This window comes from Psammomys obesus, unplaced genomic scaffold, assembly GCF_907164565.1.
Source record: "Psammomys obesus unplaced genomic scaffold, mPsaObe1.curated_primary_1811, whole genome shotgun sequence".
Classification (NCBI taxonomy): Eukaryota; Metazoa; Chordata; class Mammalia; order Rodentia; family Muridae; genus Psammomys; species Psammomys obesus.
Window position 1 is genome coordinate 9,200,818 of NW_026596109.1, and position 18,173 is coordinate 9,218,990.

General features: G+C 45.3%; 1 protein-coding gene across 4 annotated transcripts in view; it reads left to right on the forward strand.

The window, feature by feature from the left end:
- Usp24 (ubiquitin specific peptidase 24) overlaps positions 1 to 17,678 on the forward strand; it is a 139,695-nt gene extending 122,017 nt beyond the window's left edge. For 3 of the 4 annotated variants that reach the window (XM_055628943.1, XM_055628945.1, XM_055628944.1), the window contains exons 59-68: positions 883 to 985; positions 2,683 to 2,804; positions 3,629 to 3,742; positions 4,238 to 4,303; positions 5,692 to 5,758; positions 6,918 to 6,996; positions 8,730 to 8,805; positions 10,057 to 10,143; positions 10,463 to 10,573; positions 14,410 to 14,702. In XM_055628943.1, the coding sequence (XP_055484918.1) occupies positions 883 to 985; positions 2,683 to 2,804; positions 3,629 to 3,742; positions 4,238 to 4,303; positions 5,692 to 5,758; positions 6,918 to 6,996; positions 8,730 to 8,805; positions 10,057 to 10,143; positions 10,463 to 10,573; positions 14,410 to 14,625 (1,041 nt within the window). In that variant the 3' untranslated portion in view covers positions 14,626 to 14,702. Of the gene's footprint in view, positions 1 to 882; positions 986 to 2,682; positions 2,805 to 3,628; positions 3,743 to 4,237; positions 4,304 to 5,691; positions 5,759 to 6,917; positions 6,997 to 8,729; positions 8,806 to 10,056; positions 10,144 to 10,462; positions 10,574 to 14,409; positions 14,703 to 15,088 lie in introns of those variants that run through there. The other variant, XM_055628946.1, reaches the window with a different exon arrangement.
- Positions 17,679 to 18,173: the final 495 nt, after the last annotated feature.

Genomic DNA, 18,173 nt, shown 5'->3' on the forward strand with positions numbered 1-18,173 from the left:
TGTAGTAGGCACCTGCTCCTTCTGTGTTGGCACCTTTTGGATACACATGGCTTGGGGAACTAGGCAGTGCTACCCCCATTCTCTGAGAAGAATTTGAGCACAGCTGTGCTGAATAAGACGCAGGATCACAGAGCACGGGTGGTGATGAAACAGGCTCTAGGCCCAGCTCTTAGGATTTCATAGTCTGCATCTTTTCATTGTGTGCTGTGCTTTGCCTGGGCAGTGTTGTCCTTTGTTGAGGACAGACTTGCCACCAACATTCCTAAGCTTCTCTCAGCTCCTGACTCTTCATCTTTCTGCTGTCACTCTTAAAGCAGAAAAATAGTACCGACACTAGGGCATGCTGTGAGTGTTGGCTGTGGTGAGATCTGGAGTCCTTCTTTGCCATTTCAGATTCATCACTCAGACTGATGACTCATTGGAATTCACTGTATCTTCACTACACATGCAGTGGATATTAGCTTGCATTTGTAGAATACACTAGCTTTGAAATGTTTTCATTCTTACTATTTCACGTGCTCCTCAAAACCACAAAGTGGGCAGAGCAGGTAGCATTATGTCTGCCATTACGTGAAGCACTGTAGGGAGCATGTGCCAGGCCTCCTATCCTCCAGCCTCCTAGGTTTTCCATTACACTGAGGCTCTGGAAATGACCTGGCACGTCACGAGCATGCCCAACCTATACTGCGGACTTGGTTTTAGGATCTGAGTTAATGTCTTTCAGGGAGCAAACCCTTTGAAAATACCTTTAGACCAGTGACTTTTTATATGTTGACCTCTTGCATTGTGGGCATTAAGAAACACTGTGGTTCAGTCAATCACCAGGAAGCAGGTTCTTTCTCACGCAGAGTCGTACCATGTTCTCATCTTCTCTGATGGCAGATACGCCGATGGAGTTCAGCACAGGCACGGGAGTTTGGCAATCTCCACAACACTGTCGCGTTGCTGGTCTTGCATACAGACGTCTCTTCCCAGAGGAATGTTGGTAAGTTTGACTGCACATTCCACACGTCAGGAACATGAAAAGAAGTTCTGATGTTAGGAACTGAAAGAATAGTGTATGTTTCTCAATGTACTGTTTGATATTTGAGGAGTACTTAAAGTTTTTGTGGTTTGTTTGTTTTGCTGTTAATGCTAAACTTCACCTTATTAACCTACTTTGTTGATAATAAGTTAGTTGTTGATTTAGAGCAGAGAGGAAACGGTATTTTAAAGTGCTCTAGGATTAAAGATTCATTCAGAGTTCAGTCATAATGTGAACAACTTATGTAGCAGGAAAAAATAGCCAAGGTATGTTGTCTCTTAGCTGTGTGAACTTGACCAAGCCTCTTGGCCTTTCTGATTCTTCTTGCAAAAAAGGAAATATTTTTAAAATAACTTTCTAGGTTTAGTAAGGATTAATTAGATAAAACATCAAAGTGTTTTGTGAAAGCAAAGGGGATTCAGAGGTAAATTAGTGAAGTATTTTTGGTATGTTAGAATCAGTAGCATTTTTATGGCACAGCCACAAATATGCTTTTGTGTTATATGATTATCCAGTATCCTAATCACACATGTGTACTGTGTTTGTACACAGTCCCTAGGCTCTGTCCTGACAGTCACACACTAGAACTACAAAGCAGCTAACTACAGGAGTGTTTACTGTGGGCTCTACTTCTTCGTGGTGCTTGTGTTTACTGTGTTCATTCCCCACAGCAAACTGGAGAAAAATAAGAAAAATCCCAGAGTGCATCATTCCAGCCGAAAGATACTTTAAAACTGTATAAAGGGACCTTGCAAGACACATGAATGGAGTTGTAGTTTGCTTTCTGTTACTGTGAGAAACACCACCTTAGGATGGGAGAGTTTATTTGGATTACAGGTTACAATCTATCATCTGGAGAAGCCAGGGCTGGAATTCAAGGCAGGAGCTTGAAACATAAACCAAGAGAGGAACACTGCTTACTGGTTGGCCTGATGGGCTTTCAGCTTGCTTAGTCATTTTTCTTCTACAGCTCAGGTCACCTGCCTAGGAATGGTACCACCCGTAGTGGGATGGGCCTGCCTACGTCAATTAGCAATTAAGAAAACACCCTACAGGCTAATCTGATCTGGGCTTAGTTAGATGAGATTCACCTGAATCACCAAGAATTCAGGTGATTTTTTTGGTTGTGTCAGGTTGACAGCTAAAGCTTAGCTATGAGACATGGTTGTAAGTACAGTTTGCTTCCTTTATCTGACTCATTCATCTCAAAAGATAAAAATCTGCCTAAAATTGTTTTTTTGTTTGTTTGTTTGTTTTTGTTGTTTGTTTTGTTTTTGGAAGGGTTCAAACAGTTTAACAAAAGAAAATAAGAATGTCTATCTTCGTTTTTCTAGAATTGGCCTTTTTCTCTCTGGGCTGAGTCTGCTTTAGCATAGGTGCTCTTTCTCAGAATAGTTGTTTAAAGAACAATGACTTGTCCCGTGTCTCTTTGGCAGCAGCTTTGGGTAGTTTTTCATAGATACAGCAGAGGCAAACTTGGAAGAAAGTAGGAAATTGTCTATAGCTCAGTGCTCCAGTAGAGTGAAAGATGAAGCTAGAGGAGTGCAGCAGGCGTGTGTGCACACCTGAGAGTTTCGCTTTGTGGTTGACATGTTTCATGGAACATTTCCAAGTGAGACAGGCTGTGTTTTGTGTTTTGTTTCTTGGGTCTCCTAAAGCTCCTGGCATATTTAAACAACGACCACCAATTAGTGTGGCTCCTTCAAGCCCTCTGCTGCCCCTCCACGAGGAAGTAGAAGCCTTACTCTTCTTGTCTGAAGGGAAGCCTTATCTGTTAGAGGTATGTCATTGCTATGCTGAAGTCATTTTTTTATGTTATTTTCTCCTGTTTGAGCAAAATCCTTTTGTTGGTGTATTTTTCAAGTTACTCTGGTGAAAGGAAGTATTTATTGTTAGGAGAAGAAATGCTTATTTTCTATCTGTATTTCAAGAAAACATTGAGGGTAAGGCCTGCTGAATGGCAGAGCACGTGGCCGACATGTTCCGTGTGCAGCACTGCCTGGGTGGATGGATGAATTTGTTAAGTGGCCTTTATTCTTCAACCAAGAACTAGACTTCTCGGTCCCAGCCAGCCAGCTACCCTTACAGCTCAGGGAAGGTGAATGACAGCTCGCCGGTAAAGTACTTAGCCATCAAAGGTTTTGTCCGGTTCTGTCTGTCCCTGATCCTAAAACACCGAAGCCTAGAAGCCTGTGTATGTGAGCCCTAGGAGTATGTCTGTGGGCTGTATATGCCTTGTGTCTCACCCTCAGCCAGAGAAGCCGATTCTCCATGATAGGAGTTTGTGAACAACCTATCAGTAAACGTGTAAATCTTCTTTAAGCTTAACTTTCTTTTCCTGTCACCAGTCACTAACCTCTCGTGAGAATGCTTGCATTTGAGAATTGATGAAGATGACTAGTCAGGGAATAAAGAGGCATGTTTGTGCAGATGTCTATAAAATGGCAGATAGACTCAGATACCCTGAAACCTATCCTTAGACTTCCAACAAGACACCCAGTCCAGGCAAGTGTCAGTGACAGTATCTCTGAAAATTCCAGTGAAGGTGAGAACAACAGATTGCTGAGTGTGGGCTGCTTCTTACCCTTTGTGCTCTCCTGCCAGGTCATGTTTGCTCTGCGAGAGCTGACCGGCTCCCTCCTGGCTCTCATGGAGATGGTGGTGTACTGCTGCTTCTGTAATGAGCACTTTTCCTTCACGATGCTGCACTTCATTAAGGTACAGCCTCAGTTAAGCCAGCCACCGCGGGAGCGCTCTGTGACGTTTCTAGGAGAGCATGCTCTTGCTCCCAGGCGACACGGACAGGGTTCTTCATAATGAGAAAAATAGGACCATGTTTATTTCTATAAAGAATTTATAACTCCACTATTTAGTGATGACCACCAGATTTGTTCCGTTTCATCTTTTATTTTCTGTCTTTGTATTTTAATATAATTGAGAATTTTTTGAATGTATAATTCTGTCTTCTTTCACTTGGTGTTGTAATTTTTTTGTATTTCATCCCTCATGTTCCATAATTCACTTAGCTGAGATAGCCTTAGGGGCTTATTTGCCCCCAGATAAGGGAGGATTTGAGGAAATGGAGCCCTGGAGCTCTGAGAGCTGACCTGGCCAATGACAGGCAGACAGTGGTAGAACTAGAGCTTGATTCCAGAATTGTGCTCTCCACTGAAAAGTTGCCAGAATTTTTATCCTTTCACAAAACTTTTTCAGAATCAGCTAGAAACTGCTCCGCCCCATGAGTTAAAGAATACATTCCAGCTACTGCACGAGATATTGGTAAGTCATTCATTCTCTCGTGACTCACTTGCGTTTACACGTTTACTGTTTAGCGTCGGCTTATAAACCACTAGTTCCTTCCTGGTTTTCGTTCAGTTTGCCTGCATTTACTGGTATGTCTTCATATCTGTCATGTGTCATATGTATTATTGACGTAGAGAGAAGTAGCAGTGGAAGTCTGCCTCCCTGGAGCAGTCAGTATCTGAAGGAAGCTAGGCAGTTATACTAGTTATACTACAGTGATCAGAGAAATAATGGATGACAGGCAGCCTTTATTGAGGCCTCAGTTGTGTAACCCTGAGAGCGATGCTCAGAGGTCACTTGCTAGGTTTGCAGATAGGACATTCTTGGTCGTACCCTTTCTATTATAACAAAGGACTCGATGGATTTCACGGCTGTGACTAGAGAATAGAACCATGGAATAGAGCTTGAGAGGCAGGGAGAGAATGACAAAGGCAGGTTACAGAAGGCTTCTGCTGCCAATGCCGGGACATACCAAGTTCTTCCTGTAGAGCACAGGGTGTATTCAGCCAGTGAATAGGAATGTGAAGGTGACCTAGCCATAAGACACCTTTGACAATTGTTTTGAAGGAGGAACTAAAAGCAAGCAAGGTTGGAGATTGGGAGAACAGGAATGCAAGAGCTTGGCAAGAAGAAGAGGCAAAGGGTAGAAGGCCAGCAAGGAGCAGATCAGTTGGGAAGAGTAATAGAGTTTGAGGATTTGGAATGAGCTGATGAGAGAGACTAGTCAAGGGCCTTCTAGAAAAGTGACTGTGTCCCTATAAAAGCCTGGTGTGTAATAATTGATCGTGGCTCAGAGGAGGCACTGAAATGGCATAAAATATAAAAATACATCATGGAAAATACATGATGGGTGCCATCTACTAAAATCCCATCTTTCTGATTTTTTTTTTCCTTTTGACCCCAGTCCTGTTTATGGACTCTAGGAGTGATACTGAGCTATGTATCTTTGGACTGGTCGGCAGCACACCCAAGCAGCAGGCTACAGTGCAGCCCCCAGTGTCAGTGACTAGAGATGTACAGCAAAAGCCAGCTATGGTTTGCTGGTGAAACAGCAAAGCTTAAGCACATTTTTGCTAAATAAATGAAAAATGATCTTGTGTCCTTAGGATCACAAAACATCAGTTCTCACAGCCCTCAGAAAACAATGGATATAGTGGTTAGCAACACATACATAGAAAATCTTTAATAGTTTTATATTTGGGGTTTGATTTAGGGGTGTGTTTGAGATGCATAGTAATGGCATGACATCCGTTAGAATTGAGCTTTGTTGTAGACACTAACTTCTTGAGTTGAACTGTGAGGAAACACAGTAACTTCTGCCCAGGCTGCTGCTGTCAGTTGCTAACTTTGTCTCCTTCTCTCAGGTCATTGAAGATCCTATACAAGTCGAGCGAGTCAAGTTCGTATTTGAGACAGAAAATGGATTACTAGGCAAGTATGCCAACTTAGGAGCAAGTGCCTGCAGTGAGTTTATAAACAAGCTCTGTTCCAGTGGGCATGGCCCCTCAGCTCACCCTGACGTAGATGAATGGCTGACTACTCCATTAGAAGTCTTGTTATTGTCACTGAGGTTCCTCATCCTGACAGGAAACTTTCCTTCTACTCACTACAGTGCAGACTAGGGTTCTTTCCAGTTCAGGGAAGGTTTGGGAATGCTGTAAAGTTTTCTGCAAGCTACAGGGGCCTTTCTGGTAACAAATCCTTTTCCTTCTTCAGCAGCGATGGGTAGAAAAACTAACACCGTAGACTTCCAATATTGTCAGATATATCAAGTATGATTGTCCTTTGACCCACATGTCCATTGTCTACCATATTCTATGTCTGGGCTTTTTGTTGTAGAAGTCTGAATTGGTTTTAATACACTGTGCATTAGAAATGGTTCAATAAGAAATACCTGTCCATTTCCACCACTCACTAAACTCTTTGGCGTCGAGGCCACTTAGGATTGTGTTGCGTACAGTCATAGCTCACAGGACATTTCTGTCTCTGATGGACTATACCTAAAACAGGGTTACATGAGATTATCCCACTAGTGCTATAGCTGCCCTTCTTTGTATAAGTGCCCCCTGATCTTTTACAACAAGGACCTCACCTGCCAAACATTTCTCAGCAGCAAATGGTAGCAGTAAGAGGACCCTAAGAACCCAAGGTCCCCATGCCCCCGCGCACTCTACTCATAGCATCAGCCGTGCCTGCCCATCTGGGACATAAAGCATAAACACGTGACAAGAAGAATAAATATTGATTACTTTTAAGTTGTTAAAATAGAAAATAGGAAACATTAAATGCATAAATTTCCATTTTGAAAAAATAGTTGTAACCGGCTGCTCTTGCTGGGTAGCAGTGTGCGGGAGTTGAAGCTGTCATTCTTCCAGCTCTAAGAAGTCGAGCTGCTGTACACACCTGTTAGTAAACATAGTAAAATACTACACACCTGTTGGTAAACACAGTAAAACACTAGAATTTACATGGTTCTGTTGAATCAGGCCATTGTTCCCCACCCGCTTTTCAGACTCATTTCCGTAGCAAGAACCGTCAGTATTGCCTGAACTCCAGGGCCTTCTTGTTAAAGTATCTTTTCTTCCTCCAGCCTTGATGCACCACAGTAATCATGTGGACAGCAGTCGTTGCTACCAGTGTGTCAAATTTCTTGTCACTCTTGCTCAAAAGTAAGTACAAACCAAAAGCAAGTTTGCCCGCAGAGTGGGAACTGCTTAGTTTGGGAGCCGAGAGAATCTGACTGATTGGGGGCGTGCTTGCCTGAAAGCTGCAGGGGCCTACTCCGTTGTCTACCCAAAGAAACTGAAGAGGGAAGGTTAGAAAGTGACAGAATTTCAAAAAGGAGAAAACGTGGATCACAGGAGTCACGTGGCTTAGGAGACCTCAGGACTAACAGTTGGTGAACTTGCCCAGAGTCCCCAGTTTGAAGGTAGTCTCTCAAGACACAAAATCTTGTCACCTATGTCTGCAACAGGTGCTTTCTTGCGTTGCCTCATGTGATTTTACTACAGTCTGGAGGGGGAGGTGTGAGTTACAGATAGTTGGAGTGCCCAGCATCTTAAAACTAAACTTACATTCTGAGGTTGACCACAAAGTGAAGGTACTTTTTAACCATGACACAGTATACAGAGCTTATAACCTTGGCCTCGGGAAGTGTGCAGGCCAGGCATTTCGGTAATGATAAGCTCTTCAGAAGGAGAGAACCCCTCCCAAGAGTTGTTTTCAGGCCGGCACATGTGCACCGGGTCATAAACAGTAAAAAGTAACTCAATATTTTACAGAAGAATTGTACTTACCACCATCCATCTATCTCTAGATCCTTTCATCCTTCAGAACTAAAACTAAAACTCTGAACCCCCATGAATACTGACTGACTCCCCATTTCCTTCTTCCTTGAGCCACTGGTAACCATTCTACTATCCACCTCCATGAATTTGATACTCTGGGTGCCTCATGACTAGCTTTCTTGACTTAGTGCAGTATCTTCCGGGTTTATCTGTGCTCTAGTGTGTCAGAACTTCCTTCCTTTTGGAGGCTGCTACTGTATTTATGTGCCACATTTTGTGTGTCATTCTGTAGTTGATGTTGGGACCTTACAGTGGTGCTAGTTTAAGCCTGTGCAGTCCATAGTCAGACAGGGTCAGTGACTCCATTGTGACTCGGCTGTGTCTGACCTTAGCCACCTTTTTTATCCCAGTTTGTAGGCATAGGAATTGCTGTTCTTGGACTTGTATCAGAATAAGAATGAGATGTGTATTGGGCTTAATCTGTTGTGCTTGAACTTCCTAAACTGAAAATTAGGGCTTGTATGAAATGATGATTTTCCTAGGGGACATAGTACCCTGGAGGCAGACAGGTGTCATCCTACCGCGACTATGGGTTCCTTACTGAGACTTGATATTAGCAGCATCTCCAAGTAGTGCTAGGACCAATAGCAGCAGCTAACAAAGTTGCCTGTCAGTGCCTTCACATGCCATCTATACACACCAGTAGCAGGATCACCTTCAGTGGAGTCTTTAAATGTGAAGGATAGCTGTGTGAACAGGCAGAGTAAAACAAGAAGGCAGAGGTGCGCCCAAGCGTGCTTTAGAGAGTCTCATTCAAGATTAGCTTGATTGTATAAAGATATTATTAATCAAATATGTCCTTTGTTGTTAGTTGGGTTTATTTGGTTCTCCAGCTTTGAGTTTTAGCAGGACTGTTGGCAAGACTTAGAGATAGTGAGACCAGCCACTCTGCCTTTCCCGCCTTCTGGAGTGCATGGGGAAGGAGGTCTTACCTGTCCAAACTTAAAGGGAAATTCAATTTTAGTAAAAGTAGTATACATGTTTCAAGATTAAGTACTATAGATGAATGATAATATTTTCAAATAAGTAATAATAACAATCTCCTTGATTGCTAGGTGTCCTGCTGCTAAAGAATATTTCAAGGAGAACTCCCACCACTGGAGTTGGGCTGTGCAGTGGTTACAGAAGAAGGTAATAGAATTCTGAACTCTCTTAACTCTATAACGTAAGAATGCAAAACAACATGGCTTACCTGGAAAAGATTTTTTTCCTAAACTTGTAGGATTACCTCATATTTTCAGATGTCATATTTTTAGATCCATTTATTATTGTTATTATTAATGTTGTTATTATTATTAATTTGTGTGTGTGTGTGTGTACATGCACGTGAGTGCTAGTGCCTACGGAGGCCAGAGGTATCAGATCCCCCTGGATTTCTAAGTTGCCTCACGTGTGCTAGAAATCAAACTTGGGTCCTCTGCCCTTCAAAAATCCATACATACATGTATTAAGTTGTGTCTTAATACGGTAATGCCCCTCCTCCACATCTCAAAGGACTGTGTTTGTATTTTCTTAAGATTTTATTTTTATTCATATATAATTGTGTGAGTACACACCTATGCTTGTGAGTGCCCGCAGAGACCAGACAAAGGGATCACATCCTCTGGGCCTAGAGATGCTGGGATCCAAATCTGAGTCCTCTGCAAGGGGACTCAGGGACAGTGCAGGGCCTCATCATGACGCTCTGACTGGCAGCAGGTGCTCATAACTACTGTGCCATCTCTGTAGCCCCAAAGGCATGCATACGCTATGTTTTCTTTTTAGATACTGACACCAGTGCTAATGTGTAGTTCAGATAGTAGGCACAGTACGAGATGAACACTAGCAGAATATATTAGAGAAGTGGGAACATGTTCTGTAGTGTGAGGACCTTGTACTCTAATAATGCTGCCGTGCTGATAGAAATGATATGATGTGGGGATAAGAGGTGGGTGGCGTAAGCAGCCACGTGACGGTTGGAATTGCCAGGCATTGTCAGTGGAGGTCTCTGAGCCAGTAACGTATAGAGAGGGTAGATCCATCACTGCACTGGTTATGTCTGCAATGGGACAGAGGGGCAGTGCAGAGCCTCATCACGACGCTCTGACTGGCACACACTTTAAAACTTTAGAGTGACTTACTTTTTGAATTCTGCTTTAATATGTTTGAACCATGAATTCTCACAAGTCACATCTGTCTGAACTTTGCAGATGAGAAGCTGTAGGGTGGTAGGTATTCTTACTGAGGAACGCCTGGTGGGAAGTGGAGGAGAGGCTTCCTTTGATAACTGAGGTGGTGGAAGTCTAGCTGGCCTTACACCTCTGTCTGTTGGACTTCGGTGGGAGGTGGGAGCGGTGCACTCGTCGGGCTTCCTTGTTACTTCTGCTTGGCCTTTATTCCCAGATGTCAGAGCATTATTGGACACCACAGAGCAACGTCTCTAATGAAACCTCAACTGGAAAAACCTTTCAGCGAACCATCTCAGCTCAGGTGAGGCTGTCTGCTCCGACATGCTTTGAAGCCCTTGTGCCAGGTTCTTAGAAACCACAGCAAAGAGAAGAGAGGGAAGGGTAGGAAATGAGATGCAGAAGCAGCCATTGGGTTTATGTATGAAAGACAGAGGTATCCTCAGACCCAATGGGAACAGATCATTTGCCAGAAAAAAGCACTACTGCAGGTTGGGAAGTGGGTCTTGGTGGCAAGGAATTATGAGGCGCTTTGGTGCTGAGGTGCCACCAAAGGTCACTGAAGAGTGCTTGTTGCTCAGAAACAGCTCCTAACTTGTCTTCTTGTGTTTGAATCTGTGCAGGACACATTAGCATATGCCACAGCTTTGCTGAATGAGAAAGAGCAATCAGGAAGCAGCAATGGGTCAGAGAGCAGTCCTGCCAATGAGAATGGAGAGAGACACTTACAACAGGTATCTTTGGGGCCTGCCGTTGGCTAAAAGGGCAGTATTTGCTATTACACGTTCCAGTCGTCAAGAAACAAGAGACCCTGTTCCAGAGAGTGGGTAGAAAGATAGGCCAGCTCAGCCCTCCCTGTGGTGCTGTGAGCTGAGAGCTTGGGGGCCGCACACTCCCACAGCTGAGCAGTGCAGCTCTGTACATGTGGTGCCGTCTGTTTCTTCATTCTCTCCAGTTGCCGGGAACCTCTCCTGCTTTCCCCAGTCTTCCTGGTAGCATGGACTTGAAAGTTTCATTCAGATGAAGCACAGCTACTTTGCAGGGGACTCCAAATCATTCAGGATTAGTTTCACAAAAGAAAGAAAGGGGAGGGAAAGTTGTGTTACTCATCGGTGTAGGAAAGAAGTAGAATGACAAACCTGCTCTGTGCGTCCATGTCCCCCCAGCACACGGCCTTCCATCACAGCACTCTCCTCTGGAGCCATCCCAGAGGACACACTGGCCCCGCCACACACACACACACACACACACACACACACACACACACACACACACACACACACCCCTGTGAGTGAATGCTGCTGCTGCTGCAGATAGAGATGCAGCTTTCCATAAAGGTTGACTTTCAGATCCTTCCCAACCATAGTGGGCAGCTGTTAGTCTGACTACCGAAGGCTGGTGGCCTGGGTTTGCAGTGCAGGCTGATTCTCAGCAGTGTACCTCACCACTGCCTTTATTTATCAGGAAAATGGCCTTTCAGACAGGAGCCCTCATCACTCTGGCTCCTACACCTCAGCCCCATAGTCTACCCTGGCCTGTTTCTTTCTGGGACAGTAAGGGGTGTCTCCTCTCAGTCCTCTCTGCCTTTGTCTTGATAGACGTTTACTCCCATCCTGAACACTCTTCCGCTGCCCCTTGTAAAGATGTTTCCTCACAGTTAGTTCTCCTCCATCATCCCATCAGTCTGCTCTTGACAACCCCAGCCTTCTTACCACCCACACATTCTTCGGCCTCCTCCAGCCTTACCACCTCTTCCTCTGCGCAACCCTTACCTGGAATGGCAGGTGGCCTGTGTTTCTCAGGCCTCACCTTAGCTGCCAGCAACAGCAGGCAGGACTGCTGGCCTTCCATAGCAGTTCATGCTAGGTTTCCTCAGACCCTCCCTTACTGACTGTTCCCTCTCAGTCTCCTCCCAGTCCAGCCTCTTCTGGTGCCTTTCATCCTGGTGCTCTTCTGGTACTCTTCATCCTATAGCCTCCTGGCTTTATTCCCACCCCCACCCACCACTGTCTACCATCCTGAGTTCCAGGGTGAAATTCTCTACCTTGGCTTGACTCAGTTTGCCAATTCTTCTTACTACCCTACCAGCGCTGGTGCTTCATCAGCATCCCATACCCAGTAGACGGCACCCCTGTGTATGAAGCCAGCCCTTTCCATAGCACTCAGTCATTCTTCTTCTAACCTCAGCTTGCTCTCTGTGAGAATCCCTTGCTTGTAACTGTGGCTGCTTTCATGCCACGTCCTAAAACTGTTCAGGTGTTTTCCTTTGCCATTGCAGGATTCTCCATGTATTCTGCTTGACTTGATTCCAAATACCTCACTCCCCAGGGTTTGTTGTTGTTGTTGTTGAACTTTATCAAATGTACTTGTTCCGTCCACAAGAGAATGTCTCCTCTCCTCCTCTGTCCCTACTCAAGTGAGATCAGTTCCAAGGCATGGGGTAGGTCTTCAGAACTGCTTATCAAACATGGAGACCGAATACCACCCACTTGGCTACAGAGGCCAGTTGTAGAGTCAGGAACGGCCTAACGGGTAGTGCTTGGCTTGGAGTAAGGTGTCACTTAGTCCTCCTCCTCTGCCCTCTGCTTTTTCCATTGCTCCCCCAGTCCTAAGGAGAGTCTGCCTGTGTGGTGAAGAAAGCATAGCCTGAGGCCGGGCCTGTGGCTCTTTTAGTGGCTGAGTAAGACCATACAAATGCAAATGTTTTGCATAATCATGAGTTGCCAAAAGGAGTAGTAGTTCTCTTTGTGTCTTAATCCTTTCTAATAAGCAGAATTAAGTTGCTCAGTGAGGATATGCTTAAATTACAGAACACAGGTAAAGAAGTCAGTGTGGGAAACCCTTGCCTAACTTCAGTTGCAGAAACCTTAACTTCCAGGGCCTAGAAAGATGGCTCGGTGGTTAAGAGCACTGGCTGCTCTTCCAGAGTACACATGTTCAATTTCCAGCACCCACATGGCAGCTCACAACTGTCTATAACTGTCGCGCGCGGCCTTTGCCGATAAGGACGACGCAACAACCGAGGATTTCTTCAGCAGCAAGTTTATTGAACAGCTCTTTCTTGCAGATGGTGAAGGACCCAAACCCCGGGTTGTGCTCTGCTTAAATAGCCAGCAGCGCGACCTGTCCGTCTGTAATTGGTGCTCTGTTCAAGTCTTCATAAGCATATGGCTGGCAATTGGAGTGCAGCCTAAACCCTCATTAGCATAAAGCTGCGCATGCGTAAACTGCAGGGCGGCGCAGGCAAGAAGCGCGAAAATGCTGGCAAGAAGAACCAGGAAGCAGGAAGCCGGCGCCATCTTGTAATGGCGGGAGCGGCTCCCGACATCTCCCCCTTTTATATATATTAAAGGCCAACTCAATCAGAAAAATAACACACCATGAGGTTACCGATCAGCCTGCTGAGCCAACAGCGTCAGCGATCAAGGAGTTTACACAGTGTAAGAGACCCTCTGCACCTTGAGTCCCGTGCAATGGGAACCTGAGCCCTGGGAGGTGCAGAGGTCTGTCTTGAACAGCATCCTGGTGCAATGGGAACCTGTGCCCGTCAGGAGTGTTACAAGTTTAGACAGTGTCTCAACGATTGAGCATGTTAAGCCAAACTTGGGGGGATGCCCCCTGTTCCACAGCCAGCATAGCCCGCACCATGGCCACATTTTTAAGATGTTGCTGTCTCTTAAAACGGCAGAGCAACCAAAAACAGAGAAACAGTCCAGCCAGTAGCAACACTCCAAATATTCCCACGCCAACCCACTCCTTAAAATAGGAAAAGGCAGAAGATAGACATTGGCAAATAAGGTAGTCCCAGAGAGTCATTAGTGGAATCTCCTGGGTCTCCACTTTTAAGCTCGTCAGCAGTCCGTTCAACATCAGGATCAGGATCAAAGTTAGGGTCAGGCTCATCTTGCTTCACCACCCGGGTCAATTGCGCCGGAACCCAAATTGGATTTTTTTGGTCCTGTGGGAAAATACACACAGCTCCCCTGGATCTTATTAAAATAAGATCCGGTCCTTTAATGATTATAAGAGCAGAGAGCACAGCTGCTGCCAAGCTTTGATTTGTTACCGGTATTTGTTCATATACTTCAGGTGGGTATAAGGTCTGATTAATTACCCGAGCGTCCTCCCAGATTGGGAACGCGGTTTTAATCCGCTTCCTCTCTTTTTTTGATATCAGGGAAAATTTTGTCTCTGTAGCTTTGGGTTTTTTAGTGGCTGACTTCCGCATGGAGAACCCAGAAGTGCCAGCATAGGCCACATATGGTGGCGGATCCGGGCGGTAACGCCCTTCCTCATATTTAGCTGCTTCCTCATCCAACTCTGCCTGCTCGTCAGGGTCGAGCTCTGATTCCTCATCAGTTTGTTGATTCTCAGAAGAGCTGTTTTTGCTCTCTGTAGACTCCGGCTCGCTCGATGACGAGGCGACCTTTTTCTTTTTCTTGCTACCAGTCTGTTTTGGTTTCTTAAACTTCTTAACTAGCTTTTGCGCCTTTAGCGCTTTAGCCTTATCTTTCTTGGTCCCATCCTTAGGGGATTTACCGGTCTTAATTCCCTTTTCTGCTTCGGATAGACTGTCTTGATGGTCCCGTTTCCCACAACTAAGGCACAGACAACACAACAAGACCACAGAAATCATACCTTGCAGAAAAGTACCGCGGTTCTCACGCCACTGACTTTGAATCCTTACTCGACGAGCAGTCGGGGTCCTTCGAAGCGATCCTCCACTCCGAGGTTCGGCGGCTCCCGGGTTTCGGCACCACTTGTCGCGCGCGGCCTTTGCCGATAAGGACGACGCAACAACCGAGGATTTCTTCAGCAGCAAGTTTATTGAACAGCTCTTTCTTGCAGATGGTGAAGGACCCAAACCCCGGGTTGTGCTCTGCTTAAATAGCCAGCAGCGCGACCTGTCCGTCTGTAATTGGTGCTCTGTTCAAGTCTTCATAAGCATATGGCTGGCAATTGGAGTGCAGCCTAAACCCTCATTAGCATAAAGCTGCGCATGCGTAAAGTGCAGGGCGGCGCAGGCAAGAAGCGCGAAAATGCTGGCAAGAAGAACCAGGAAGCAGGAAGCCGGCGCCATCTTGTAATGGCGGGAGCGGCTCCCGACATATAACTCCAGTTCTAGGGTATCTGACACCCTCATACAAGCAGGCAGAATACCAATGTACATAAAATAAGAAAAATAAATAAATCATTTTTGAAAAAAATAAAAGAAAGAAAGCACCCTTAACTTCCTTTCTGTGCTGCAGGGTTCGGAATCTCCCATGATGATTGGTGAATTAAGAAGTGACCTTGATGATGTTGACCCTTAGAGCCGTGTGCCCACATAGGATGCTCAGCACCTTTTGGAAACCAGAATCTCATCCTTGAAGGCCTTAGAAGAGCCTTGCGTGGGAGCAGGAGTGTGACGAGACCGTGTGCTCCAGAGGAGACTCTTCCGGCCAGCAACCAGCTGGGAGCTGTTGGCAGGTTCTGCACGTGGACCAGCTGTCCCCGGGTCTGCGTGTGCATTGACACATGGTTTTAGGAAATAAAGCTGGTGGCAAGCGTCTGATACATGAACATAGAGTGAGGGCGAAGGGATAAAGCTATGGCTCTCTCTGTGACACACCGAGAGGAAATCCTTTGGTTTTTATATTTTTAGTTATGTGAGGGAAAATTTTTAATCTGCAGTAACATTGAATAGGAATATTCAATTTAGAATGATGTAAAGATGTGGTAGAATTCCTTTTGTTGTAAAATAGTAATTGAATCAAGTTTACACAGACCTTTGTATTTAATATGTCTCCCTCTTTGTACAGAATCTCTGGTTTGTCTGGGTGAGAGACCTCAGCATAATTTTAGATCTTGATGACATGCTTCCAGTATCAGAAATTGTGGCATTATTAAGCTCTTTAAGGTATTTTCTGATTCAAGAGTGAAAAGAGCAATAAGAAATTTAAAACAAAACAAAACAAAAAGCTATGTTCTCTAGAAGAATAGGGTGCATTCTCCGAAGTCAGTCACTGAAGAATGATGGGTTGTTCCCAAAATAAAATTTAAAACAACAAAATTAAAAGCACTTTATAAGTTTATTGAGTTTGACTTCATAAAAATATCTTTTTAATGCTTGGAGACATATTGAATAAACTAGTCTTAAGTCATGTGATCTGCAATCATTTGTTTTGCTTAAACATAATTCCTGTGACCCTTGTATTGATTGTATATTGAGTTAAAAAGCAAGCTGGGAGCTGCTGCTTTGTGAGATTCATCTTAATTTTACTGCAGAGAAAGAATTCAAGACTTTGTTTCTTCTTGACATGACTGATACTGAAAGACAAGATTTTAAAACTTACTTTCTCTGAAATCACTAGAGGATTATTAGATACCATCCATTTAGTTGCATTTGCCAACATGGCAGCTCTCACTTATTTCAGGCTGGGGTTACACAGCCATTTCCTGTGTTCTGTGCATTTTATATGTTGAATTGCTCAGTTACAGCCTTGTTTCAACTTTAGTTACATGTTCTGCCTTATTTTCCACTTGCCATGCACAGGAATGGGGGAGCCTCTGGAAGTACCAGGTCGCCACTGTCAGCTAGATTTGCCAAGTCAAAGAGGCACAGCCAGCCCCAAAGTGCCTTTTTGGTTGCTTTTGCATTGTGAGGACATGTGGCAGGCAGGTGGCATTCCCTGCTGTGTGCTTCAGGGAGCCTTTATCTCACTATTGAGCCGTAGATGCTCCATGCAGCCAGCTTCATTTGTGGGGGCTGTGATCTAACAGGCCAGCTTTGGTCAAACTCACGGAGATGGAAGGGACAGCATGTAAGAGCATAGCTGTGTCCTCAGGGAAACAGACAGGCAGGTGATCTGAGTCTGGTGTTCTTCTAGTGTTTGGATGTGAGGGTCTAAAATTGATTTTGAATACCTGAACACCCATGGCCCATTGTTTCCCTTCCTGATTCACGACCTCTCCACACCCATGCTTGCAGAAAGATTGTGTGGGACACACATTGAAATGCCAGCGATGATACACAGAGGGATGTCATTGCCGGCAGCTGTACTCAGGAGCCCCAATTCAGGAGTGAAATTGCCACTTCTAGTCAGTCCCCTTATTTCCTATGGAAACGACGCCTTCCGCCCCTGCACCTGCTGTCCTCACGCAAAGCTGCATCAGGAGCACCGGCACGGTTCACCTTGGTCCATCTTCTTCCCTTGTTGCTGCAGTGAGCATCCTTCCACATCACCAGTAACCACTTGATTTCCAACAGCTTCAGTCCACTAATACTGAGGACTTTTTTAAATGCTACAAAGTGACAATTATGACAGGCCTGCCTTGAAAGAGTTGTCATTTTTACTGCCAATTTTTGGATGAAGATGTTTTTATAATCTTTTACAGTGGTCTGCAATCAAGCAGGAATTGCACAATTGACTCAATGCTGTGTGTTCTCAAGAAGCTCCTTCAGTCCAGGCTGACCTCAGGACTGCTCTCCTGCCTCTAAGGCATCCTGGGACAGACAGATGAGCCTCCCACAGGCAGCTTGCCTGGAGTTCCCCAGGTGGACTCTCCTGGTTGCCAACAGCTATTAGCCGTAAGGCCCAGAGCCTGAGCCACCAGACTCACCTGGCCTGCGCCACCCCCCGCCCCCACCCTGCTAACACCAAGGTGTGTACAGCAGCTTTTGAGCTTGGAACAAGCAGACTGGAATTTTCCTCTGCTACCTCTTGTGTACAAAATCTTGTTTATAAAACTTCGAAAGCAAGTAGATGAACTAGGGGAAGGCTCTGGATTCTAAATTTGGTTCATGTGTGGTGGAGTTCTTAGCTTCTAAGAGTATAAAATAAATTTTTCAAAAATGTAGAGTTGGAGTCTCACAGACATTTTTCTCCAGATGTCAGACTGGGGCCGTTGAGGTCGCTGGGGAGCAGCATATACGCATTTGATTCCTTCCTGGTGTTCTGCACTGAGAGTAGGGGAGGGCCACAGTGCAGTCGGGGGGCTGCGTGTCCTCTGATCCCCAGGATGTCTGTGTGCAGCTCAGACAGGAACAGTGGGCTCAGGCTCAGGGCCTGTAGCCTCGGCTTCCAGAAGCTGTTTCTGGCTCTGGTCAGTCGTCCCTGTTGGGCTGCATTGTTCTCATGGCTCTCAGCCCCTTCCTGTGTATTCTTGGTGACTACCTGCCACCCGTCTGCAGGAGCCAGCTGTCCACATGTGGGGTATGGTCATTGCCTCGGAGGGGCAGGCAGGCCTCCGCTGGGCAGAAAGCAGGTGCCAGTGGTTCTGGTGCCTTAGGCCATTAGCATCTGTCAGCTATAGTGCCTTTCACATGTGCCAGAAAACCATTTGGAGCTTTTT